The sequence below is a fragment of the Gorilla gorilla genome, chromosome 17, assembly GCF_029281585.2.
Source record: "Gorilla gorilla gorilla isolate KB3781 chromosome 17, NHGRI_mGorGor1-v2.1_pri, whole genome shotgun sequence".
Taxonomy (NCBI): Eukaryota; Metazoa; Chordata; class Mammalia; order Primates; family Hominidae; genus Gorilla; species Gorilla gorilla.
Window position 1 is genome coordinate 60,377,117 of NC_073241.2, and position 26,991 is coordinate 60,404,107.

Below are 26,991 nucleotides of genomic sequence, written 5' to 3' on the forward strand. Positions count from 1 at the left end.
TTACTATTTTCTATTACAGTCTCTGCTTTAAGCATGTTGATAAAAACAGATGAAAGATGCTTGAAATTATTTAAATGGAAGGCAATCAAAGACAAAGCTGAGAAGGTCTTAGAACAGGGATGTCCAATCTTTTGGCTTCCCTGGGCCACACTGAAAACAGAAGAATTGTCTTGGGCCACACATAAAATACACTAACACCAATGATAGCTGATGAGCTAAAACATATATGTTGCAAACAAATCTTATAATGTTTCAAGAAAGTTTATGAATTTTTGTTGGGCCACATTCAAAGCCGTGCTGGGCTGCATGCTGCCTGCAGGCCACAGGTTGGACAAGCTTGTCTTAGAAGATATCAAAAATTACAAGAGGTTGATGGTAAGTTTTTATGTTACCCCTGGGAAGAGGTAAACAGCCAAAAATAAGTAATTACTGATAATAGCTGAGCATGGTGAAAGGTCATTGGTGTGTTTATTTACTTCTAAAACTTACTTTAAATTAAGCACATAAGCAAACATCAAGTATAAATGAGTGAGAAACACCAATCACAGAGCTAGAAAGTACATCTTGGGTTAACTAAAAATCTTCGTAATACTTCAACAGCAATTCTGGAAAGCAGTCATTTTTTATTGCTACTCAAATGTTTCAGTAACTAGAATCACTGTATTATAAATCAGCCTACTCTATAAATTTTAAAATTAATTGTTAAAAGATTTAAATTTTTAATTATTAAGCTACAATATGCCTCCTAATGATTTCCTGTAATTTGTTCATGTTCTTTTTGGACTATACATGCAAAATGTTTGCCACTTGTACATGACAACCCTTAAATATTTGTTCTCTTAAGAAAATCCTTCTTACAGAAGGGAAAAATAAAGAAGCACTTAATAAATGTTTAATCTCAATTTTGTACATTAAAATCAGTTTTCCCAAGTGCTAATTATGTCCCTAGAATTGTAAAGCTTTTTGCAGTGAAATGTATAAGGTGGAGATTCATAGGACTCTCAAACAACAAAGGAATGACAAATATCAGCACCTGCACTGTGCATATGTATACCACATTTTCTGCCAGATACTTGGAAAGGGACGATTTACAAAGAAAAAGGGTCTTTATACAAAATTGAACTCATAATTAAGCTTGTTAGGAGAACAGAATATACATGAGAAACAATGAAAGTAGCCTTTTCTACAGAAGCCACACCATATATGATAATTGTTATCCCCAGTTCAAAAGGTATTTAGAGAAGAACTGAATCCAGACTAATGGAAACAATCACAAACCTTGTCGTTGCCATTTATTTGAAGAAGTTAAGGGGCCTGAATTTCAGACAGGAGGAGCAATGCTACTCTAGGTGGAAGGTATGTAAAACAATGCTTTCTCGACTGACAGCAGGGACATCAGCCGGACTGACAGAGGATTGACACAAGAAAGAAAGTTGGATTCTAAGACAGGTAGAATACCTAGATCATTATCCAGGAATATTCACGAGCATCAGAGCAAAATGTGTGTGTGTGTGTGTGTGTGGATTAAAGTTCAAAGAAACAAAATCCATCATATCACTATATGGTTTTTCACTAAAATGTGTAACATCCTTATCTTTACTTTTTTATTAAACACACCCAGGTTATCTACAGCCCTGGAATGTAGATTTGTTAAAGTTTGCTTTTTATTTTCTTACACTACATTCACTGTGCTTACAGACTTTGTCTTTTAGCACCAAAAAACAAAGTTACTTTTTAAATACTTTGTTCTCCATAATTTTCTCCTCTCCAGGTAGCATTTTATTTTTAAAAAATTAGGCCTCTGCATTTCTGTAATCTCTTCTCTTTCATCCTTAATCTGAGCAGCTCTTAACTGATCTCCACTTCTGATAATATTCATACATTCTTTTTGAGGAAAGTTCTCACATCATAGAATCTCTTGTGAAACTATAATAATTCTATAGTTGATATCGTGTAAGAATTTGGCCTTATCTTAACATTCTTAATTTCCATGTCAGCTTGTCTAATACTTAGAACTTAATAGACAAACCAACAGTTGGGGAATAAATGAGTAAACATAAAGTCTTCTTTGCCATCATAGAAAAAAGTAGGGGTATAATATCTGAGAACACATTGTTTGCATTTTGTTATTAAAAAAAATCAAAGGGACAAATAAATAACCATGAACATTTTCACTACTACCAACTTATATTAATTACCATGGAATTTCATGTGTATTTATTAATACATTCAACCATTCCTTCTAAAGAAATGCAATAGACACAGGAAAAAAAAACCCATAGTATTGTATCAGCTAGTTTGTTTCGAACATCCAGCATATGCATGTAAAAAGAATGGAAACCTTCTTGGATTAGGCAGGTAGTCAAAAGAATAGGCTATGTTATAAAAGCCCAAGTTCATTTATCTTTATTATTTATGGCAATTTGCCAAAATTTATGGTAAATTTGTCATCAATATGATAAAATGAAAGAGTGTAGCTTCTACTTATATTTTTATCATCCTCTTTTAATGTTTTGTATATTTTTATGATGTATACATTAGTATGATAGTACATATATATAAAAATACATATGATAGCAAATATTTAAAAACATATTTATAAACATATATTTAAACATACTAACAAGTGGTTTACTGATAGAAATGTGTATGTTCAAAAGAATTTCCAGATCACTGCTTTACTATATTTGGAGGACATTCTTTACAGAATTGATTCTAAAATTGACCTTGGTAAAAGATTGCAAATCACCACAAAAGACTTAAGTCATTGTTTGACCATTGCTTTATAAAATAGGATAAATGATTTGTTCTCCATTAAGAGAAGCTCAGAACAAACTTACTTTGAACCCAACTGTTTTAGGTGTGATGAACCCTTTCAGCAAGCTCAAATCATAATGTATCTAAACCTGTACTTCTGAAAACAAAACGGTGATCCTTGAGTATGCCACCATTTCCTCAGCAGAAATTAATAATATAGATCATCTTTGAAACCTTAGACCTTAATTTTAATTGTGATGTAATTACATTTAAATTTATTGTGATATAATTAAGCCTTAAGCTTTGGCCATTCACTACCTCATAGCTTTGCATTATAGATGCACTGAAGCCTAAATTGGGTGATATCCAATAACATGAACAATAAAAATGCAAACATTGCTTGAATTATGTTTTGTCTAGAAATAAACAGATTTCACCCCAAGGTTTCCTTAAAAACATATCGTATATTTACATTTTATCTGTAGAAAATGGCACTCACCTGCATCCACTGCAACAACTGAAATATTGTATTGGTTGTTTTTTACAAATTTGGATTCTCTATCTAGAACTTTTAGAGTTCTCAAGTCGCCAGTGTGTTGATTAATTTCAAACCAGTTATCTTCATCCCCTAACTTCTGATACCTAATTTTTAGAAATCAAATATGAACGGTCAAATCAAAGAAGGGACATGATCTTAAAATCTGTCATTTTGAAAAATACATAAAACATTCATAACTTTAAAATCAATTTACATCACAATTAAAATTAAGGAGCTTTTTGAAAAGTACATCACCTTAAGCCTTCACCACTGGATATTTCCGGGTCCAGTGCTTTGTATCCAAGGAGTTCTTGGCCAGCTGGGAAGCCATCTTGACTCTGAATAACTTTCACTGGAGGGTGGCATTCAGGGCCCTCATCACTGTCTATAATTTTAACGGTGACAGTTGTAGTGCACATTGTAGGAGTTTGTGAGCTCGCTGCTTTAGAGAATTGTGCCTCGTTAACTACACCAACTTGCAAAATAACTTGGCGATTGACTTCATAGTTCAATGGCTGTTAAATAAGCATACTTTAATAAGTCAATATATAACATTATATATAAGACTTCTAATTTCAAATTTTCCTACAAAGGAATATCATTTTTACATTTAAAATGTAACCTAAAGTTAGGTCTAATACAGTTAAAGACCAACAATTAGCTTCTTAAGGTGACAAACATTGCCAAATGCAAAATTGTTGATTCTCAGATTCAACCCATTTTTCTTCTCATTTTTCTTTTGGAAGATCTTGCCTTCGGCCTTTTTCATTATAAGTTTAAATATTAATAGAAATGCAAGATAAGTGTATGAAAAAATTCAAATTATTTTACTGCTTATCATATGGGACAACAGTGACAACTAAATTGCCTCCAAACTAAGTATATACAATAATTAGATAGAAATTTGGCTATAATACAGCAGTTACTCTATGCCTGAGTCAAAAGATAGAATGATATTTAACAGCACCTTTTCAAAGCACATTATATTTCAGGCTGTTTAGTTCCTGATGAAAGTGCTTGGTCCTTGATATGGTTGGCTATGTCCCACCCACATCTCAACTTGATTTGTATCTCCCAGAATTCCCACCTGTTGTGGGAGGGACCCAGGGCAAGGTAACTGAATCTTGGGGGCCAGTCTTTCCTGTGCTATTCTCGTGATAGTGAATAAGTCTCGCAGGAGCTGATAGCTTTATCAGGGGTTTCTGCTTTTGCTTCTGCCTCATTTTTCTCTTGCTGCCGCCATGTGAGAAGTGCCTTTTGCCTCCCTCCATGATTCTGAGGCCTCCCCAGCCATGTGAAACTGTAAGTCCAATTAAACCTCTTTTTGTTCCCAGTTTCGGATATGTCTTTATCAGCCATGTGAAAACAAACTAATACAGTCCTAAACTGAATAGTTAGAAAGAATCCTAAAACAACATTTAAATGGTGAAAAAAAAATCAAGGGGAAAAAAACCTAGGAACCAGAAAAGAAAAAGAAATAAATAAAGAAAAAGTAGACAGTACAATAATTAAAGAATATTTTCTAAAAATCTTATCAGGAGAACACAATGTCTGCCTGAACCTTCTGAGGACTTAAATTGTCTCTAAGAAATTAATGAATGAAGCTATGCAAGAAGTCAATGAGAGCTATGGATAGATGGACTAAAAAAGAATTAGGTCCAGTTAAAGTAATCATCCTAGAAACCAGTAACTGCAATTAAATTTAAAAAATCCAAAGCAATGGCTACCTGGAATATAGGGGGATTAATGGGAAAAGTTGCTGAATATTTAGTTCAATAGTCTCTCTTACAGAATACATCATAGAGAGGTAAAAATAAAATATAATATGAACATGAAAGGAGTTGAAAAGTTGAGGCTTGATTTCAAATAGTGATTCTTCCATTTTCTTCTTTTGTGTGTTCTTATAAAAAAGAAATTTGGACAAGTAAGTGTCTAAGACCCCTTCTAAAGCAAATATCTGGTTCAGTATTCAATATTTCTCTGTCTTGGTTTTCTTCATATAGAGAACAATGAGTTTTGTGCCTGACATGACTTTCTTCTAAGAGAGAAAATTAGGGTGAGAGAATAAGAAAAAACAAAGTTTATATAAACCAATATAAATCATTTGGCCTTGCACTGCAGTAGTCTAGTCATGTACATATAAGAATTATCTCTTAAAATCAGTGCATGAGTTAGGATATTTTAAAGCATAGCCTGATTATTTTATTTGTTTACCTTGACAACACACAGCACTCCTTCATTTGTATTTGGATCTGTGCTAATTATGAAGTTTCCATTTTCATTTCCTTGTAGGATTTTGTATACAGCCTTTGAGTGAGGAGTGTTTGGCAAATCCTGATCCTGTACCTTCATTCGTAAAATCTCCACGTCAATTCTGTTTTCTTCTACTTCTGTAACATACTGAAAGAATCGCCCCTTATTATTATCAATTTACAGCTTTGACAATGTAGCTTTATATTCTAAAACACATATTTAAAGAAAAAATAAATAAAGTGATGTGAAAAGCTGCCCTCACTATATTGGGAAACATTTTACAAATTTAATGCGTAGCTTAGTTCTTTCCTCCTGAATTGCCTTTTCATATCTTTTCCATTCTTCAAAGGCTACCCCAAGTCTTATCTTCTGAACTTCTCTGAGATAATTTTCCTAATCATTCTAGACCTCAGATTTATCTCTTCTCTGCACCTCTACAATATCTACAGTCTATCATCTCCAATTTTTACACAGTAAACACTTAATAAATGTCTTATGTTAATATATTAAACACTCAGTACTTGTAGGTAATTATAAACATATGTTGGCTTCTTATTTCTGGAGAATTGTTTTCACACCAGTGTTTCCAAATGTACTTTTGATTCACTTGCAAACCTTTAGCAGAAAAGTTTTCCCTTTTTCTTGAGACATTAAACAATAGCCCTCCACAAAAATATTACTACAAAAGCATAAGATATTAAAGACTAAAAGAAGTAGTAAATTGAATCTGTTAGAGATAGAAGGTGAATTCATATAGGAGGATGATAGACACTGGAGCGTAATAGACCTAGATTTGAATCCTGGTTATTCCTTGTATATGGTTTATTAGTATGAGATCTTGACTTAACAGACTTTCTATTTCCTCATATGAAATATGAGGTAAAATATATCCTCATATATTGTAGGGATTCATGTAAGAAATTACATGAACATGTCTATCACTGTACTTGCAGGTTTTTCCTTCTTTGACTTGTGCTCTGGAATAAGTTAATGAAAAAATGAAAGGTTATTTATCAAAAGTTCAGGAAAGGAGAACCATTTCCTGAAACTATTGTCATAAAAATATAAATATATATATGTGTACACACACACACACATCACACATATATATATTTATATATATCTCTTATTGTTTACCACCTAAGGAAAAGTTTACTCATGGTACAGGAAGAGCTTGTTTGGAGTTGTGAGCCAGCCTGTACTACTGTCTCCATAGGCTAGTTCCTTACTCATCTTAAGAAGTTGAAATGTAAAGGACGCCAGAGAGAGAGCCTCTCCTCCCTCACCCTACATAAAGATTTAATGCCAAGGAATCTGGTAGCAGAGCTTAACACCAAAAAAAAAAAAAAAAAAAAAAAGTTTAACACATGACCTACGTCTAGGGCTAAGAAGCTCTTCGGTAGCCAAGAGCATGGTTATTTCCCTAGCATCCAGAAATAACTAGTACTTCAATTATTTGTACAGAAATCATATTTTTATCCCTATGTTATTTGTAAGTAGTAGTTATTTAAGTCAAACTGTCAAACTTTGTGATTTCACAGAGCTACCAAATTCTAGACATGTTTTTTGAAAAAGTAGATAAATCTAGATGAATGAATAGAGAGGTATACTCACAGAAGTTTCTGTGAAAGATGGTGGATTGTCATTTTCATCCTCAAGTGAAATAGTAATTGTTCCTGTATTAAATAAACCGAAAGGCTGACCACCCATGTCTCGCACTTCCATTATTAACTGGTAAGTATCACATTTCTGAAAAAAAGGAAAAAGCTACATTAATGAACACTTTTATTTCCTATAACTTGCAATTCTCACAACCACTTATTTAGGCATATTGTTGTACAAATATTCTTTTTTATTTTTTCTTTTATATATTTATTTATTTGAGATGGGGTCCACTGTCACCCAGGCTGGAGTGCAGTGGCATGATCTTGGCTCACAGCAACCTCTGCCTCCCAGGTTCCAGCAATTCTCCTACCTCAGCTTCCAGAGTAGCTGGGAATGCAGGCGCCCGCCACCACACCCAGCTAATCTTTGTATTTTTAGTAGAGACGGGGTTTTACTGTGTTGCCCAGGCTGGTCACGAACTCCTGAGCTTAGGCAATCTGCCTGCCTCGGCCTCCCAAAGTGCTGGGATTACAGGTATGAGCCACTGTGCCTGGCCCAAATATTCCTTTTACGTATAATTTTGTTAAAAATAAATAAATAAAAGTGCAGAACAAGATATTGGCTGATTGGTACAATGGAAAGGTGATGTGTCTAATAGAACATTTTAAAATTTAAAGCTGCTTTATTTATAATTGCCAAAACTTGAAAGCAACCAAGATGTCCTTCAGTAGGTAAATAAACTGGTACATCCAGACAATGAAATATTATTCAGTGCTAAAAAGAAAAGAGCTATCAAGACTTAAAAAGACATGAAAGAAATTTAAAAGCATATTACTAAATGAAAGAAGCCAATCTTAAAACCTACATACTATATGATTTCAACTATATGACATTCTAAAAAAGGGCAAAATATAGAGACAGTAAAAATATCAGTGGTTGCCAGGAATTAAGAGAGAAGAAGGCATCAATAGGAGAAGCACTACAGAAGCAAAATAATCCTCAGTAGGAGAATTTTTAGGGCAGTGAAACCACTCTGGATGATACTATAATGATGAATGAGTGTCTTTACACATTTGTTCGAACTCATAGAATATACAGCACCAAGAGTGAACCACAATGTGAGAACTATGGACTTTAGGTAATAATGATGTGTAATAATGATGTGTCAACATAAATGTATCAGTTGTATCAAATATAACACTGTGGGGCAGGATGTTGATAGCAGGGAAGGCTATGTGTGTTGGGAGGGATAGGGAGTATATGGGAACCGTCTGTATTTTTTTTTTTTTTTTTTTTTTTTTTGAGACGGAGTCGCTCTGTCACTCAGGCTGGAGTGCAGTGGCGCGATCTCGACTCACTGCAAGCTCCGCCTCCCAGGTTCACGCCATTCTCCTGCCTCAGCCTCCTGAGTAGCTGGGACTACAGGCGCCTGCCACCAAGCCCGGCTAATTTCTTTGGATTTTTTTGGTAGAGACGGCGTTTCATGGTGTTAGCCAGTATGGTCTCCATCTCCTAACCTCATGATCCGCCCGCCTCAGCCTCCCAAAGTGCTGGGATTACAGGCGTTGAACCACTGCGCCTGGCCCCCTCTGCACTTTCTACTAAATTGTGCTGTGAACCCAAAGTTGCTACAACAAACTTTATGAATTTAAAAAGTTAAGCATATTGGAGCCAGATAAAAGTATTTTTTAAAACAAAAATAAAATAAATGTAAAGCAATTTTATCATCAACAAATCAAATCAGGTTAGTGATTTCAAGTGAGGCCCTGTCTAATATATGGTACTTTCCCAACATCTCTAAGGACCGAGGACATCTCCAGAGAAGCCCTAACCGCAGCCTACAGAAGCATGCTGAGAAAGGAGGCCAGACTGGCCATATTGCAACTTCTCTCGGGAGTTCATTCTCAGTTTAAATGTAGTTCAATGACTAGATAGTTAATTAATCATCATTACTTCTCTATCCAGAAAAGGTGTAGTTGTGGTGATGACACCGGTATCTGGGTGTATGGAGAAATGCTTTGGATGATCTGGGATTTGTTGTAAGATTTTATATTTCAGACGAGTATGGAGAGTGTCAGGTTCGTCAAGGTCTGTGGCGGTCACTTTTCCCACTGAAGTTCCTGTTTAGATAAATCCAAAAGTGTCAAAAATTTCTACTCATATAATTGAATTATAAACAAAATAAAATCAAGGCATTTCTGTAGCAAATTCTCCCCCAAACCACAAGTAGATTAGTTTTACTGTTAAGTTGACGAATGTGAAACTGTTCTAAATGTCTCCAAGCCTCCCTTACTCGGGAACTTCAGTTAGGTGGCTCCTGTGAGTAACATGATTCATATTCTACATAGATGAGAACCGTTCCCACACTACCCTTAGAAACAGTAGTTCTGAAATTCTTTCTCTCTAAGTTCATGGGCTATTTTAAAATTTAACTTAATTTAATTTTAGATTTGGGGGTACACATGCGGGTTTGTTACAGGGGTATATTGTGCGATACCGAGGTTTGGGCTTCTAATGATCCCACCACCCCCGTAGTGAATGTGGTACCGAATACGTAGTTTTTCAGCCCCTTTCCTCCTCCTTCCCTCCCACCTTTTGGAATCCCCATTGTTTATTGTTCCCATTTTTGTGTCTATGTGTACCCAATGTTCAGCTCTCACTTATAAGTGATAACATGTGGTATTTAGCTTTCTGTTTGTGTGTTAATTTGCTTAGGATAATGACCTCCGGTTGCATCTATGTTGCTGCAAAAGACGTGATTTTATTCTTTTTTATGGCTGCATAGTATTCTATGGCATTTGTGTACTACATTTTCTTTATCCAATCCACCATTGAAGGGCACGTGGATTCATTTCATGTCTTTGCTATTGTGAATGGTGCGGCAACAAACATACAAGTGCAAGTGTCTTTTGGTAGAATGATTTGTTTTCCCTTGGGTATATACCTAGTAATGGCATTGCTGGCTCAAATAGTAGCTCTGTTTTTAGTTCTTTGAGTAATCTCCAAACTGCTTTCCACAGGGGCTGAACTAATTTACATTCTCACCAATGGCATATAAGTGTTCATGGACCATTTTTGAATGGGACCTTCTCTGCATACCTTGTCTCTTTTATAACCCAACTTGATAAAGTTAATCAGAGGAATACCACATCTTTTCATGTAATAACAAATATTTTATGCTTTTGTACTTTAATAAATGTGATAAATTATTAATGTATATAAATAACTATTAATATATGCAAGACAAAATCATAGGGAGCAGTCTGTGTATCATTTAGACAAGCTTCATAGTCCAGACATGAGAGTATTAGACACATTGCATTAGTATTGAGAAACAGCAATATTATTCACACATACGTACATGGAAACAGAATGGAGGAGGCCACAGGAAATAACAACTGTTCTTGCAACATTTTAAAACAAACTAGTCAGTCTTGTTACACCCCTTAGTAGTCTTGGGTCACAGTCTTGGCTGCACATAGCATCAAATCAGTTTAATTTTTTTTTCATTTTGTTTGGAAGATATGCCAAAAAAGGCAATGTATATGTTTTATTTATCATATCGATATTTCCATGCCATGATATATTTCTGGTTCCTTGAAAATGTATTGAAACTTTATAAAGATTCAAATTATCTACTGTTTCATAAACGCACCTGTGACACATATGTACATAGTAAAAATATAAAATATCTTTATATTTAATATGAATGGCATTTGTCTGTTGCACATTCAGATCTGTTGTGTACTAATGTAACCAGTTAGTAACTTTATGTATCAATTAGCTGCCTTCTATATGTGGGTAGCAAGATGAGCACAGAAAGGTTTTCCTTTCAGAAGTATATAATCTCATAAAACTAGAACGTTTTATGTAGTATATCCTTGAAAGTCAAGCATTTAAAAATGTTCTACATAATTGTGTTTAAAATATTAATAAGGAATTCAATGGAAGCAAAAATCTAGTGTTTTCCTAAAATTGCCATCATCCTAAACGCTGGCTACAAAGCTAGGCTAAAATGAAAGCTAATACCCAACAGTCATTTGATAACGAGAATTCAGGAAAACAACACTGATATTATAAGATTTTAATATAAACTGGTACTACACATACATAGCCTACAAAAGTCAAATCCTTTGAATTTCAAATGTCTGTTAAAAAAAATTCCTTGGCACCATAAAATAGACATTCCTGTATGTTTGATTACATCACTTTTTTTGGAGTATTTTTCTTGCTTTGAAGGAAAAGTTGAATTTTTCCTACATTTAGGCTTCTATATATCCTTAAATGACACTTTTTAAAAAACCACTGAATGAATGAATGAATGAATGAAAAAATAACATCTTACTTTGTTGGAAGAAAAAATGATCCCTGGCCCACGTGTAAATCCCCTGTAATATTCTCTATGGATTTCTGGGTATAGTCCCTTTTATACTGAACAACAACTTTTCCTAATGGCAAAATTGAGCAACATTTCCTTCACTCCAGACTTTCGAAGCATGCATTGGTAAACCAAACACCAACTTCAGCAACAACCCCACCCTGGAGAGAATTTAGTCAAATAAATGCTGCCAGAATTATAAAATCATGATATAAAAGGGAAAAATGTATAATATTTTATCATATGAATATGCTTAAATTTAAGAAAGTTTGCTCAGAGTCATTTACCACCCTTAATAGCAATGTCATATAACATCAATTCCTAATGGGAAAAAAGTGTGTGTAATCAGAAATACCAGAAAATGCATAAAATGCAATGATAAAACGTAAACATCTTTAATTATAATACTTATGAAATGTCAAATAGTCTTCTTGTCATGCTACAATAAAATGTGAACTTACCGGATCGGCAATTTTCAGGCACAGTAAAGATAGTCACTCTGTGTTCAAAATATGGGGCGTTATCATTATCATCTTCAATTTTGATGATCAAAGGGAGTGGATATTCTGGTGCATAGCCATCTGCAGTTGTTGCATAGCCATATAACTGAAAGAAGGGAAAATACCATCAATGTATTCTCAAACCACAAATTATGCACAAAAGTAAGCCTAGCAGTGGGGGAAAATGTAACATTAAAAAAAAAAATCATTCCCAAAGACCCGTAACTAAGAAATGATGCAATAGAGAGATAACCCACAGATGCAGTCTCTGCCTGCCATGTGATTTCAATCCCCTCTCAGCGTTATTGCTCATTATTCTCCCACTCTAAGCACCATGCACTCCAGTTGTTCTCTGAATTAACTGTATGCTGTTTTACTTGTTAGAATGCATGTAGATTTTCCCCAACTATGTTATTAACACGTGTTTTTAAAGTTTATAAAAATACAATTATATTTATGTACAGATGTATATATACATACAAATAAATGGACATCACAACTATTTCAGGAACTCAATTATATGATTTTTACCTATATTTTCTCATTTTTCTATGGTAAGCATGTATTTCTTTGCAATAAAAATGTTAATAAAAGCATATACATATCAGAAATTCCATTTCAAAATGAATGCCTTGTCCCCAACAGCCAGTATGTATTTAATGTCCTTTCCCTTTAAACTCCAAATTATTCCTACACCCTCCTTACGTGGTTTGTGCATAGTAAGTGTTCAGCAAATAGTTGTTGAATGGATTTTCATCCCTCATGGGAACAACTAAACCTACCCAAAGTGAATTCTGCATTAACTCAGCTTTTTACCACAACTAGCTCTTCTAATTTTCCCTACTGTAACCACTTCTAAGTGAACTAGGATTAAAATTCCAGGCATTAAACTCCTCCCTCTCTCTCATAAGCCTTAGTAGTCAGTTGCCAAGTTCTAGAGATTTTGGCATTTTTGTGTCTGTCATGCATGTTCTCTTTTCTATTCCCACTGCCATCATTTTCAGGTGACTCCAAATGCATTCTATATGTTGACTCACTAACTGCTGCAGTTGTTCTGACATTCCCTGTTCTAATCGATGTGGCCTCAGAAGTCAGATTTTATTGTGCTTTACAATTTTAACCACGATACTCACTAATCAGACTCGTCAGTGATTTACCCACTAACTGCTAAATTAACCACAAAATCCTCATTATTGTGTTGAAAGGCAACATTTCATGTTCACTGTTCATGCTAACCTGGAAAGGAAAGAATTTACACTCCAAACTCTGGAATGGAATGTATTAAAATAACCATTCATGTTCTCTCTGCCTTCCTACTCATTTTTCTCCAAGTAACTTCCAGGTGGTATTTTTCAGTAACAAAACTTACATTATGGCTTCCATCAGTCTGATCTCTATATCTTATTTATCAATAAATTCTAAATTCAGGAGCGGAATACAGCAGTGTATCATTACCACTTCACCATACCACCACCACCATCATCATCACCACTTACCATCATCATCACCACCACCACCACCACCACCATCATCACCACCACCATCAGCAGCAGCTCCATCATCATCATGACACTACCATCACCACCATCTCCACCATTATCACCATTATCATCACAATCACCACCACCACCATCACCACCACTACCATCACCACCATCATCATCACCACCACCACCACCACCATCACCACCACTACCACCATCTTCACCACCACTACCACCACCACCATCATCATCACAACCACTCCCATCACCACCACCACCACTACCATCATCACCACCACCACCATCATCACCACCACCATCAGCAGCAGCACCATCATCATCACCACACTACCATCACCACCATCACCACTACCACTATTACCATCACCACTACCATCACCACCACCACCACCATCATCATCATCACCAGCATCATCATCAGCACCATCATCATCACCACACTATCATCACCACCATCACCACCATTATCATCACCACTACCACTATTACCATCATCACTACCACCATCACCACCACCACCATCATCACCACCACCATCAGCAGCAGCACTATCATCATCACCACACTATCATCACCACCATCACCACCATTATCACCATCACCACCACCACCATCATCACCACTACCACTATTACCATCACCACTACTACCACCACCACCATCACCACCACCATCAGCAGCACCATCATCATCACCACACTATCATCACCACCTTCACCACCGTTATCATCACCATCACCACCACCACATCATCACCGCTACCACTATTACCATCACCACCACTACCACCACCACCATCATCATCACCAGCATCATCATCAGCACCATCAGCACCACACTACCATCATCACCATTATCATTATCATCACCACTACCACTACCACCACCAACACCACCACCACCGTCATCATCATCGCCACCGTCACCACCACCACTATCATCAGCACCACTACCACTGTCACATCATCATTATCATCATCACTACCAGCACATCCAGGTATCAACATTAGTCACCCTTCCTAACAATCCTTCCCTTTCTCTTCGTATAGATGATGTGGATTTTTATTCCTTAAAATGCTGTCATTTTGATATTTTAGCTGGATAAAACTATAAAATGGTTTTATATCTCTATTAGATTACAGTTGCTGTCAGGCTTGAAGACTGAGACTTACTGATACGTGTATCCTAGAAGTACCTGACACAGTAACACAGTGCCTTACCTTGGGTAAGTCTTCAATAAATAGCTTTTTGCATTCAATTCTACTCATCTTTCCTTTTAGGAAGACAAACTACCCCTTAAGTTATCCTTCTGTAAAAATTGTCATGAAGATTCTATTGCATCTCTTGTAATGAATTTTTCTGCCTTGTTAAATGGTATTAACAAGTCTCCTTATCCAACCTACTAAGTCCACACTGCTATAATTTAGAATAATTTGTCTTAGTTTTTCTCTTCAATGGAAATGAAGATCATCTGCTTCCCACCATATGCTCATTTGTAATTTGAAATAATATTTTTGTTATTTGACTACAAGTAAATATTATTTCACATTCCGCTGACTCAGAGTTGGTGATTTTATTTCAGGTAGTATCCTCGTTTTGTTTTATTGTGCTAATAATGAACCAAGTATCTCCAAAATAAATCAAAATTGGAATCATCATTAAAACAGAGCCTAACTCTCTAGGAGAATTGACTTATGTTCATATGATAGAGTAACTCATTATAAATATGTTATTTAGTCAACAAAGCAACAATTTCAAAAAACTCAATAGGGGTAATGGTTTTATTACTATATCCATCATTCTGTATTAAAAGCAATAATAATATACTTAAGTGTTGTTACAATAAAAAATAATTTAGAATATTATTAGTTGTATTTTTAGCTAGGTTATAATGGGTTATTTAGTGTCATGTGCGTGTTATTGTGATATAGTTTCCTCTGAATTATTCTATAGCTTGAAGAATCTCATTTCTTTCAGCCCTTTCACACTATATATTGCTGAAATTGCTGTCATCTTTGGAAAAATGCAAACAGCTACTGACAGAAATAGGGACTTGAGTTTGGCCTTACAGTGGCAGGCATTCAGTAGATGGGGCAGAGAAAGGAGAGAGCAGTAACACCAAAGCTGAGTGGGTACAGAATGTGAATTAACAGCACATATATGAAGAGAATGAATCGACTTGTGTGCCCAGAAGAGAAAATAAACATTACAAGAGGCCGGGCACAGTGGCTCACACCTGTAATCCCAGTACTTTGGGAGGCCGAGGTGGGTGAATCACCTGAGGCCAGGAGTTTGAGACCAGCCTGGCGAACATGGTGGAACCCTGTCTCTACGAAAAATACAAAGATTAGCTGGGCATGGTGGTGGGCGCCTGTAATCCCAGCTACTCGGGAGGTTGAGGCAGGAGAATTGCTTGAACTCAGAAGGCAGAGGTTGCAGTGAGCCGAGATCGGATTACTGCACTCCAGCCTGGGAGACACAGTGACACCCTATATCAAAAAAAAAAAAAAAAAAATAAGATAGTAAAAGATAGTAAGGTTCTGGTTGAATAGGAATAGGTAAGAAAGGAGCAGATTGAAGCTAACTTTTCCAAAGGTACAGATTATCCCCAACACTCAGAGAGAAAGGAAGTTTGCAACTGCTTTCACAGCATCACTTGGAATTGTTGAAGAAAGTTCCCTTCTTATATAACTATTCTTTGAATATGTATTGAATTAGACCTATGGCTACTACTCCCAAATCTATGAAATCAAATTATTTCAAATAAAAATAATCTATTATTAATACTTAACATGAATATGGCTTATATAAAACCAAAGAATTAGGAAATTCCATGAAAATTCCCAGGTTTAAGGACAAAATTCTGGAACATGTGTATTGTTGAATCTACCATTAGAATATCTTCAACAACTTTTACAGTTTACATAGTGGTATCACTGGTATTACGGCATTTAATGATCAGAACACTACCGAGGTTGGGAACACAGCTACTAGCAGCCCATAAACAAAGAAGAAAGCGAACACTAGGAGGTTGTGATTTGTTTGAGGCTACAAGGAAAGGAACAGATACTTAGGATCTACCAATTCCCAGAAACATACATTATTCAATATTTTAAACTATTATTAAAGTATATTACGTTAAAAACATATTATCTAATTTTAACCTCTGCATTGACAGGGAAGTCTTCTATTCTATCCTGCTTCAAGTGATTTTATAATTGTATCAGGTTTACATCTTGTTTCTATACCTCACTTAATGAATTTTACTAATTTGCAAGTGGTGTTTCTTAATGCCAGTTCAAACTTAACTGTGTTAATGGGACCTGCAGAAACATGGGTAATTCTGAGGCGAAATTATTTAAAAGTTTAACTTTGAGGATAAATTTCAACCTATTTTATTCATTTACATTTTTTTAAATGTTAAAAATAGCAAAGTAACTTATTTTTAATTATAAACTGTTCTCTCCTTTTCCCTCTGGCAATGATCACAGTAAGAAGCAAAGATAGAAAGCAGGTTGGCAAACAGAACCCTATCAAACAATTCCTCAGCAAAATTGAAAATGAAGTGAATATTGCAACATACAGAGTAGGAGCTTTTTATATCTCCTCAAGAGTGACTTCTAGTGTTAGATCTTTTCTCTAGTAAAGAAACTGTAAAAGCAGCAGAGAACTTACTATCAATTATTTATTTGTTTATGAGTAGAAAGATCAAAGTGATTGCAATGGTGCTTAGCTTACTTCTCCTGTAAGAACTTGGATACACTATTTTTTAAAGTAAAAGTGTGTTATATTACTAGAAGTAAAATATGTTTATTCTAGAGAATTTGGAAGGGAACATAAAATTATAAAGAAAATATGCCACTACAATCCCACCATGAATTTTGTACTTAATTATGAAACATCTAAAGTGGAAAATTTATACAGTTTCAAATTTTGCACTACCTTATAGACTGCTTTGGAGGATATCCTTAGGATAGAATCTAATCTCCTTAGGATGAATTATAAGGTCTTTCCCTCTCTATTTTTTACTTACTAGCTTCATATTTCACACTCCTCCTTAGCTTCAAATTACACTTCAGCCAGTGTGTGTTGTTGTTGTTGATTTCTTTTTAACAAGTAAATATTTCCATTTCTGATGCATCTTCCTGGAATACTTGTCTACCACTTCCCCTCCCCACAATTGTTAACTTCTTTCATAACTGCCTTGAGGTGGCCACCAACTACTACTCATTCTCCAGATGTCTGCTAAGATATTACTCTCTGAACTGCCCAAGTATAAGTTTCATTTTTATATTCTCCTTTAGCAAAGAACTTTATTATACTCTTATATCATTCAAGACAATAAATGCTTAATCAGTTTTATTCACCACCATTCCAAAAACCTACTATGAATATCTCATTTCATCAGATGAGACATCAGTCCACCAAAGAGTTATATAAAATTAACAGAAACAAAAGGATTTAATTATTGGAAGAGTTAGAATTGTCTTGTCTTTGGGTAGGATAAGATAGAATCAAATGAATTGATAAACTTGTTCTGGGTTACTAAGGAAGTAAAATGGTACTAAGGGATCTCATTGCTGAAGAATAGTGAGAGAAAGGGATGCAAAAAAAAAAAAAGCTATGTAAGGGGCTAAGGCAGTGGATCCAACACTTACACATTTAGAATCACGTTGGATGACTGGATCTCATCCCAGAACAATTAAATCAGAATACCTGGGCATGGGTCCAAGCATCAGTATTTTTTTTCAAGTTCTCACATGACTTATAATGTACAGCCATGGTTGAGAATAACTGAGTCATTTTATTATAGATAACTTTAAATTCAGTAAAACTCTTTGTTATTTCTCCAGGATTACAGACCAAAATATATCCTTTAAAATTCCATCGTTATATTTTCTTTACCTCCCCTCCCCCACTTCCCTTATTATATCCACTGTTTTTCCTCATCAATGGTGACTAGAAATTTAAGGTTTATATTGCATATTAATATCTTGAATATTAAATCAAATAATTGATTCTTATAATATGTAAACAAGCATAGTTGAAAATATTAGTAAGCCAGTAATAAAGATATAATTATGAATAAATATTTCAATAATCCTACCGCAAACTGTTCATATTTCTCACGGTCAATGCTCCTTGTACAAAAGATATCCCCAGTGTCTTTCTCTATGTAAAACAAATTGAAGGGTTCTTTGTCCACGCCTGGTCCACTTATGGAGTAAAAGATGGTGTAATTCTGTGCAGCATCAGATTGGATCTGCAGTAATAATTTGGGAATAGAACAAATATGTCATGATGAATATTTTCAACCTAACCTCTTGTGATGGTTTATTTTTTTACCACTACCCCTCTTTCCTACTCTCCTGTTCTTTCTTTCTTCTGCTTAGGTGCCCATTATCTGCCATGTTTTCTGAATTTATTTGCATTTTGCATTGTGCAAAGCCACAAATTCTGTCACTTATTTGATCTCAACTTTTTTGTCATTTGTATATCTATAAAACATGTAGAGTAATACACTTTTCAAGTTTTATCTACTTATTCTTATCTTCATATAAATAATAGTAACAGTTTCCATGATTTTGAATTCTTTGGAATTGAAAATTATGTGATAATAAAACTAGAAGTAAAGCAACTTTTATTCCACAATTAATTCCTCAAGAATTAGAAAATTTTGGCCAGGCGCAGTGGCTCACACTTGTAATCCCAGCACTTTGGGAGGCCTAGGCAGGTGAATCACCTGAGATCAGGAGTTCAAGACCAAACTGGTCAACATGGCGAAACCTTGTCTCTACTAAAAATACAAAAATTAGCTGGGCGTGGTGGTGGGTGTCCGTAATCCCAGCAACTCGGGAGGTTGAGGCAGGAGAATCGCTTGAACCCAGGAGGCAGAGGTTGCAGTGAGCTGAGCTGATGCCACTATACTCCAAAATTTCAAAACTGTTCTATGTTTGCAATCCAGCTATGTGGCAGTGAGGCAATCTTACTTGGTAAGCAGAAATACAGGTCATTTTTATAAAAGATGAGTGTTAGTTTAAGCAAGAGTTGAACTATGCAAAACATGTAGGTGTGCCTTCTGTACATTAGTGTTAACAAGTCTAGCATAGTATTTGGGTGAATTTAGACATAGACCTAAGAGCACCAGAAACTCCAAATATAAAACTTGTTTCTAAATTTCTAAATATGATATCTGTAAGAAAGTAATAAGATATACTGGGTCACTTCTATGGGACCCTAGTTCTGGTGAATAGATGATCATTATTTGTACCATTAGTTTAAAGCTCTGATTCAATATGCTGTGCAATTCAAATGAAAAGTTTAAGAACAAAAAAATTTTGACACGTATAAAATCAAATAAGTGAAATGCACCTGCTGAACGTGTTGTGGAAATGGACCCAACGAGTTCTCCATCAATGAAGCTGGAATAGGAGCCCATCGTCTCTTGCTGCGCTTGAGGGCTGTGTCTTTGGTATGTCTCTTCTTAGGAGCCTACATTTGACAAGAAACAAAGAAATGTAGCATTGCTTATCATTTTTTGGAACTGTGAGTATTTTACACATACATCAACAAGCAGATGTAAGGGTTACACATTACAATATCATGGCTAGTCAGCAAAGCATTTCTATTGATAAGACACACACACACACCTCAGACTACATTATGTTCCCCCGTTCTACCTATTTCTCTATTTACTCAGTTAACCACCAGAAAATGTATAGGGCATTCGGAAAGATGCCACTTTGAGAAAGTATAAACTCCCCCTAAAATAGATAATTCATTAATAAATATTTAAGGATCAACTTTATTCCACTAGGAGTGGTACAACCAAAATCTGTTAAAACCCTCGCTCTACAATACAATCATTTATACATCTATGTAGACACAGGTCAGCATTTGCTCAAGTATACTTGATTTTATATAATGTTGGGATTTTACAATGTGGATATAAAATAACATTTTTAAAGTCTTAAGCATATTAAGAGGAGTTCATAAAATCAAAAAGAATTTAGTTGGGAAATCCTCTTATAAATAGAATCATTTATTAAGAAATGGTTTTATAAGATGAAATTCATTGTGGTGAATTTGCTGAAAATGAGATGTGAATTCCAGCAACTTTTTCCTCCCTGCTTTCTGAACTGATCTCTACCACTCAGTGCAAGAAAATGAGCCTAGAGTCAAACATTCAAACCAATCCTGTGGATTGGCCACACCTCCACTCTCTGAAGAGAGGGGCTGCCCTATAGAATTTTCTAGTAAGATGGGAGTAAGCTTTAGACAGTCTCTTCTCCTCTTTAAAGAGAGACTCAAACCCGCAATCAGTGGGAAGAGAGCCGCACAGGGTGGAGCCCACATCTCCAGCCTGAGTCACATTTCGCTGAAGTTTCAGACCCGCCCCTGTCTTGTCCTTGCTCCTCAGGTTGGTTTGTTCTTATTCCCAAACTTGAAATCACTATTAGAAAACTTTGATATTCTTACTTTGCTCCTGGTCTACAGAGTCATTCATCTTTATAAAAGTTTGTAAATAGCTCTGCCACTCCTTAAAAGTCTAGTCTTTATTTACACTAATTGTAAGTGGAAAAGACAAATTTGTCATTCAATAGCATAGATTTTAACATGAAACACGTTTAAACACATGAAACACGAAGGACTCCAGTAAGCATATTACTGTGCTAGGCTGCTTAAGCCCTTGCCTTATACCTTGTTTTCTCTTGCTGACAGTACAACTTTTATCTCTTGTTGTTCCCGTCTCTGACCATCTGAAAGGAAAATGGAAAAACTTTTCCTTTCAGAAGACAAAATGAGGTCGTGTGTTGTGTAAATTGAGCCATCTTCTAGAATTCTGAAGGCAGGGTCACTGGACTGGATTAGGCTGGCCGACTTGAGACACTCCTCCAGATTCACTGCAGGGAAGAAATATCACAGCAGTTTGTCAGATGAAACAGGAGTGGAACAAGTTTTACAGGAATGACAGCCGTGAGTTAATGCATGAGAAGCAGAAAAAGGGAGGTTACATTTGGAATGTGCTCAGCACCTGCTATTCTAAAACGTGGGGGCCGTGAAAATTAAATAATTATATTAATGGAGTCACATTTTCCACTACCTTCGTCATACATTAATTTAAGAAATAAAATATTTTCCTAGTGTCACTGATTTTATTCTCTTTTCTTTGAACTCTTAATTATTGTGTGTGTGTATAAATTTATATATGTGTATACAAACTTGATTTTTTATGTCATAAGTGGTATAACTGTTTGATGTCAGTAGGTTTTGAACTTTTTGCAATAGTTTGATACTTAAAACTATCTTGCCAAAAATAAGAAAACTAAGTGGCTCACACCTGTAATCCCAGCAGTTTGGGAGGCCGAGGTGGGAGGATAACGAGGTCGGGAGTTCTAGATCAGCCTGGCCAATGTGGTGAAACTCCGTCTCTACTAAAAATACAAAAATTAGCCAAGCATGGTGGCATGCACCTGTAATTCCAGCTACTCAGGAGGCTTAGTCAGGAGAATTGCTTGAACCTGGGAGGTGAAGATTGCAGTGAGCAGAGATAGCGCCACTGCACTTCAGCCTGGGCAACAGAGCAAGACTTTGTCTCTAAATAAATAAATAAGAAGAAAACCAGTCTATTCTTAAGTAATATTTCCCAGTAATATTGCAAATAATCTTTCTGTAATATCTTTCAAGGTTTAGTAAACCCAATGCGTTGTGGTTATTATCAAATTACCTCCTTTACAGATTCATATTTAACACATTTAGTGTATTTACTATGTGTCTTTAGAGTGTGGACTGTTTATTAATTTCAAACCTTAAAGCACTGGGCAAAACAACATCTGGCTTGGAAAGGATACCATTTCTGTATTCAGTTTGTAATTTTTTACATGTGAATGCAAAGCCAGTGAAAAACCTTGATGAAAAAAATTTTACGTTTGGGCTCAGAACAACCAACTTATACTTCAGAGATGGCTATGCTACTAAGACCCACCAAAACTTTATTTGATTTTCACAAGCTGTTCTGTGAAATATGTCACATTTGTTCTTGGTGGATACTTGTTCATTGTAATCAACCTCAAGTACAAATTTTATTGGGGGCATTTAGATTTTGAGACATCCATTTCACGTCTAATCAATTAAAGAATCTTCGCTTTGAAATTTTGGCAGCAGATTAGTTTATACAAATTAGAATATGCTCCTGGTTTTGGTGCCTTTGTTTGACGTAATCCAAGATAATTCAGCCTTCTGATGTTTGCTAATTTTTTTGGCAAGAGAAGTATACAACTAACTTTGGTATTTTAATTATTTCTAACCACTACCAAAAAACAAGTAGCCTGTCTTTTATTATACATCCGATTTTAACTTCAAGTAGCTACTATGTGTTTTTTATCCCAAACTTTACAAGAGCAGCCTGCAGCTAAATGTGACAAGTTACAACTATGAAACTGTTAATGGTGTTTCTCACCTTTGCCTACAAGTGTTTCAGCCTGAAGATGAGAAGGAACTCGAAGATAAACTTTCTGACAAGCATCGCAAAGTAATATTAAAACCTCAAAAAAAAAAAAAAGAAAAAATATCAGGAATTAAATTTGATCACAAATTTTCACATTGTAGCTTTTTCTTATTGATAAAAATATTGTCAATTTTGGAAACAAATTAATCATTTAATTCTTTACATTTTTAGTACTCACTTTAAAAGGAACCAGCAAAGAGAATAGCTTTAGGAATAGCACTGTCATTTATTTGTCAATGAAAAAAATTAAGTGAATAGTAGTTCTTAGAACCTAAATCATATTGTGTCAGTGCAAGAAAATATTTCACAAACCATTGACTTTATATAGAAGTTATACATCTCTAAGACCATTCATAAATGCCATTCTGATTTTTAGCATGAAGAAAATACTTAACTTTGAAATGCATAATTACATATATGTCCTAATTCTCTAATCATCATTTTACTATTTGAAGTTATAGTTGATGAAGTCTAGAAAATAGTTAAGGGTTTTTTAACCTCACAGAAAAATAATGCCCCCAAAAAATCATTGTTCTCAATTTTCAGACTGACTTGGCCAAAACTTCAAAATCTAAATGATCTCAAATCACATGACTAATCTAAAAAGAAATATATGTCAAAATATGGAGAGTATCCTTCAAATGGGTGAAGATTTTTAATTAAATTCAAGGCCCAGCTATTGTTTTTAAAACCTAGGTAGTTCAAAGACATAGACACTATCTGAAAAAAACAAAAGAAAAGCTATCATTTCAAAAATGTCTATAGGTTCAAAATATATTTTACTTCTTTTTCTTGGCATTTTCTGTTTGCTCCTCTTTATCAAAATAGCTGCTTTTTTATTATTTAAATATAAGATAGAGTAGAGCTAGGTTTTCCAGAAACATGTAGGTCAATTTTATGATCAGCTTTCAGCTTTTCTCTGAATTCTAGAGTTAACGGGACCCATTACTTGCGAGGAGGAAAGAGAATGGATTAACATCCATATTAAGGATGTGCACTTCTTTTCCAGCTCAACTCAAGTCTATCAGATATACTGTAGCAGTCTAATTAAATAGTTTGTAATTTTACAAAAATCTATGTTAGGCAGAAATCTGGAATTAAAAGGCCACATTTTTATTTAGTCCTAATTTAAAAACCACTTTTTAAAACATGAGACATTCGTATTTATTTAACTTTTTAAATATGTTCATCCCTAATGCCAAGGAACATACTAAATTATACTTAAAGAACTTTCTAAGCATAGACCATACTGTTAATAGTTGTCTAAGTATACAATGTGGAAAGAGCATTTTGTAATTAGGCTATGCATACACACATACGTATACATATGTACACATACATATGCATATACCTGTACATATACCTATACCTATATATGTATGTGTATGTGCATATATATATACACACAGTCATATATTGCTTACACTCTAAGAAATGCAACGTTAGGTGATTTCATCCTTGTGCAGACATCATAGAGTATACTTACATACACTTAGAGTATAGTCTACTACACACCTGGGTTATACCTACATGGTATACATCATGATTTATGTATGTATGCCCCATGGTATGCGCCATGGTACAGCCTAGGTGTATAGTATATAGTATAGCTTATTGTAAGCTACAAACCTGTACAGCATGTTCCTCTACTGAATACTGTAGGCAATTGTAAGTATTTGTGTAACTAAACATTTTTAGATATAGAAAAAGTACATTAAAATACAATATAAAAGATAAAAAATGGTTCACCTATACAGACCAGCTCCATTATAATCTATGGGACCACTCATGTATGTAGTCCATCATTGACTGAGGCATTGTTTTGCAGAGCATGACTGTATACGTGCGTGTGTGTATATATATATATAAATGTACATATATATAAATAAATATATGAGACATTCTTATAATTATATCCACACTTCCACTCCCAGCACCATCTTCTTTCCTTCTTGTCCTAGGATTCCATGTTGATGGTCCTCCCTCTGCAGGCAGAGCCACTGAAGGTTTCCATTCATTAAATACTATTCCCGTCTTCAGGTTAAATCACTGACTAAGTGGCTTAGTGACACCCTTTTAGTCAGTTTCAGAGTCAGAAATAAATGAACAGGAGATGAATTGTCCAAGAGATATTAGACAGTACAGGGATCAGAAGCAAAAGAAATGTGGGTAGAATCCTTTGGAACATTTTTACCACATTTTACCAAACTTGTACTAACTCAAGATGGTATCTGAGTTATTGTCTCCCTAAGCAGTTACAGGATGAGAAGGTGACCATCAACCCTGCATTGTACATTATTTACATGGAGAAAATGTTTGTCCTCATACCTGCCATTTCTAAAAATATACTTTGAAACTAAAATATTTTGCTAAAATGAGAAAAAAGAAAATTCACACCTCAGAAATGATGGACGGTTGTGTGAAATAACCCCCCTCTCTTCCCTCACCACCAAAGAAAAAATAGCACCTTACACAGTTACAAAGCTATTAAAAACCCAAGTGGAAGCCAAGTTGAGGATATTTTCAATGACAGTCACATTTTTGTTATTTTTCTTAAACTATTCTTTGCTTAAACTGCTTTGTGGGTAAAATTCAAAATTTTTTTGCATGTTCACCCAGAATCCTTTCTCTTTTTTTGCAGCTTAGTAGAGCTCAGCATGTTAAATAACATGAGTTTATGTAATCACTGGTAGCAGAAGTAAACCTCAGAAACTTCTGGGCCAAATGCCTAAGGAATGAATTCATTTCTCTACTCTTAGAAAAACACCACAGCAGGATGGAAGAGGGATTCCCTTGAAAAATTTTAACACTCTGGCAGTGGGTGCTTGAGAAGTAAGCTGAACACTTTCCATCCTGAATCCCAAGCCTCTCAACTCTTCCCTGAATCTTCCTCAGATCTGTTTTTGTTTTCCCCAATCTCTCTTCTCTGCCTCCCATCCTCACTCCTAGTCTCTTTCAAGCCCAAACTGCAGAGAGGAAGCAGGTAGTAACATGCTTGAATTCCCTAATCCTTTGGTTGTTACTCACCAGGAGAGAGAAAAGGAGCTGCTTACAGAAGATGCTCCCTGGGGCAGCGGAGGCCAGAGCCATCAGAAGCAGTCCCAATGGCCAGGGACGGTGGCCAGATAACAGGGCAGCCTGGGATGCACAGAGCGGCTAAGAAGACGCTGGCACTTGCACAGGGTATTCTGCTGCCACCTTGATGCAGCTGAGCTTGGTTTGGAAGACAGTCCGGAGGCAAGTGATAAACAGTAGGAGGAGCAACGGGAGAATTTCTTTCCCCCTATTCCCTGGCCAGTCTCCTTCCTTCCAGTTCAATTAGGTCTAAATGCAAAGAGGCTTTCCTACAAGTGAGGAGGGTGGGGTACAAAACACCCCAAAACCCAGTCAGTAGCTCCTCCTCACAGCAGCTTTCAAAATTTATCTTGCCACTTAACACATAGGCAGAAGGAGGAGGGAACACCCTTCATCCTCAGCCCTCCTCCCTTTCCCCCAGGTTGATGCTGTGAAGTCCTCCCCAGTTATTACCCACTCCCACAGCCTCCCCTCCTTCTTGGCTTTATTAACCTGTCTTGCCCCCCGGGTACAAACATAAATTGTGCACAAATGCCATGCAAGGAAGTGATGCCTCCTCAACTGCCATTGGCAAATCAGAGGACCTAAGCATGTGTAATCACACTCATCAGAAGTTATCTCCCATCTAAGCATTTAGGTGTCATCGGTCCTGTAGAACACTGTAGTTCTGCTAGAGAGCTGGCATTCCAGTTTAAAGCAGCAACTTCATAAAGGCATGGTATCTACTTCCTGTTATTGACTATTCACTGTGGTTGGTTCTCTGGATGTCACAGGGAACTTATCAGAATGTAAAGACTTCATAAAAGAAAGAGAATAAAGAAATAGCTAGCATATAATCTTTCTTGTGGCTTTCCTTTTGTTGTACAAGATGC

At 35.6% G+C, this 26,991-nt stretch overlaps 1 protein-coding gene across 3 annotated transcripts in view; it reads right to left on the reverse strand.

Moving 5' to 3' along the window:
* Positions 1-26,540, reverse strand: part of DSC1 (desmocollin 1) — a 35,814-nt gene extending 9,274 nt beyond the window's left edge. The window contains exons 1-11 of one of the 3 annotated variants that reach the window (XM_004059281.3): positions 26,072-26,540; positions 22,997-23,081; positions 21,238-21,440; positions 19,909-20,028; positions 18,644-18,799; positions 11,993-12,137; positions 9,107-9,273; positions 7,163-7,297; positions 5,510-5,695; positions 3,551-3,810; positions 3,257-3,399 (exon numbers count right to left, since the gene is read on the reverse strand). In XM_004059281.3, the coding sequence (XP_004059329.1) occupies positions 3,257-3,399; positions 3,551-3,810; positions 5,510-5,695; positions 7,163-7,297; positions 9,107-9,273; positions 11,993-12,137; positions 18,644-18,799; positions 19,909-20,028; positions 21,238-21,440; positions 22,997-23,081; positions 26,072-26,134 (1,663 nt within the window). In that variant the 5' untranslated portion in view covers positions 26,135-26,540. The remainder of the gene's footprint in view (positions 1-3,256; positions 3,400-3,550; positions 3,811-5,509; positions 5,696-7,162; positions 7,298-9,106; positions 9,274-11,992; positions 12,138-18,643; positions 18,800-19,908; positions 20,029-21,237; positions 21,441-22,996; positions 23,082-26,071) is intronic. The other 2 variants (XM_055368276.2, XM_004059280.3) reach the window with 2 other exon arrangements.
* Between the last annotated feature and the right edge of the window lie 451 nt (positions 26,541-26,991).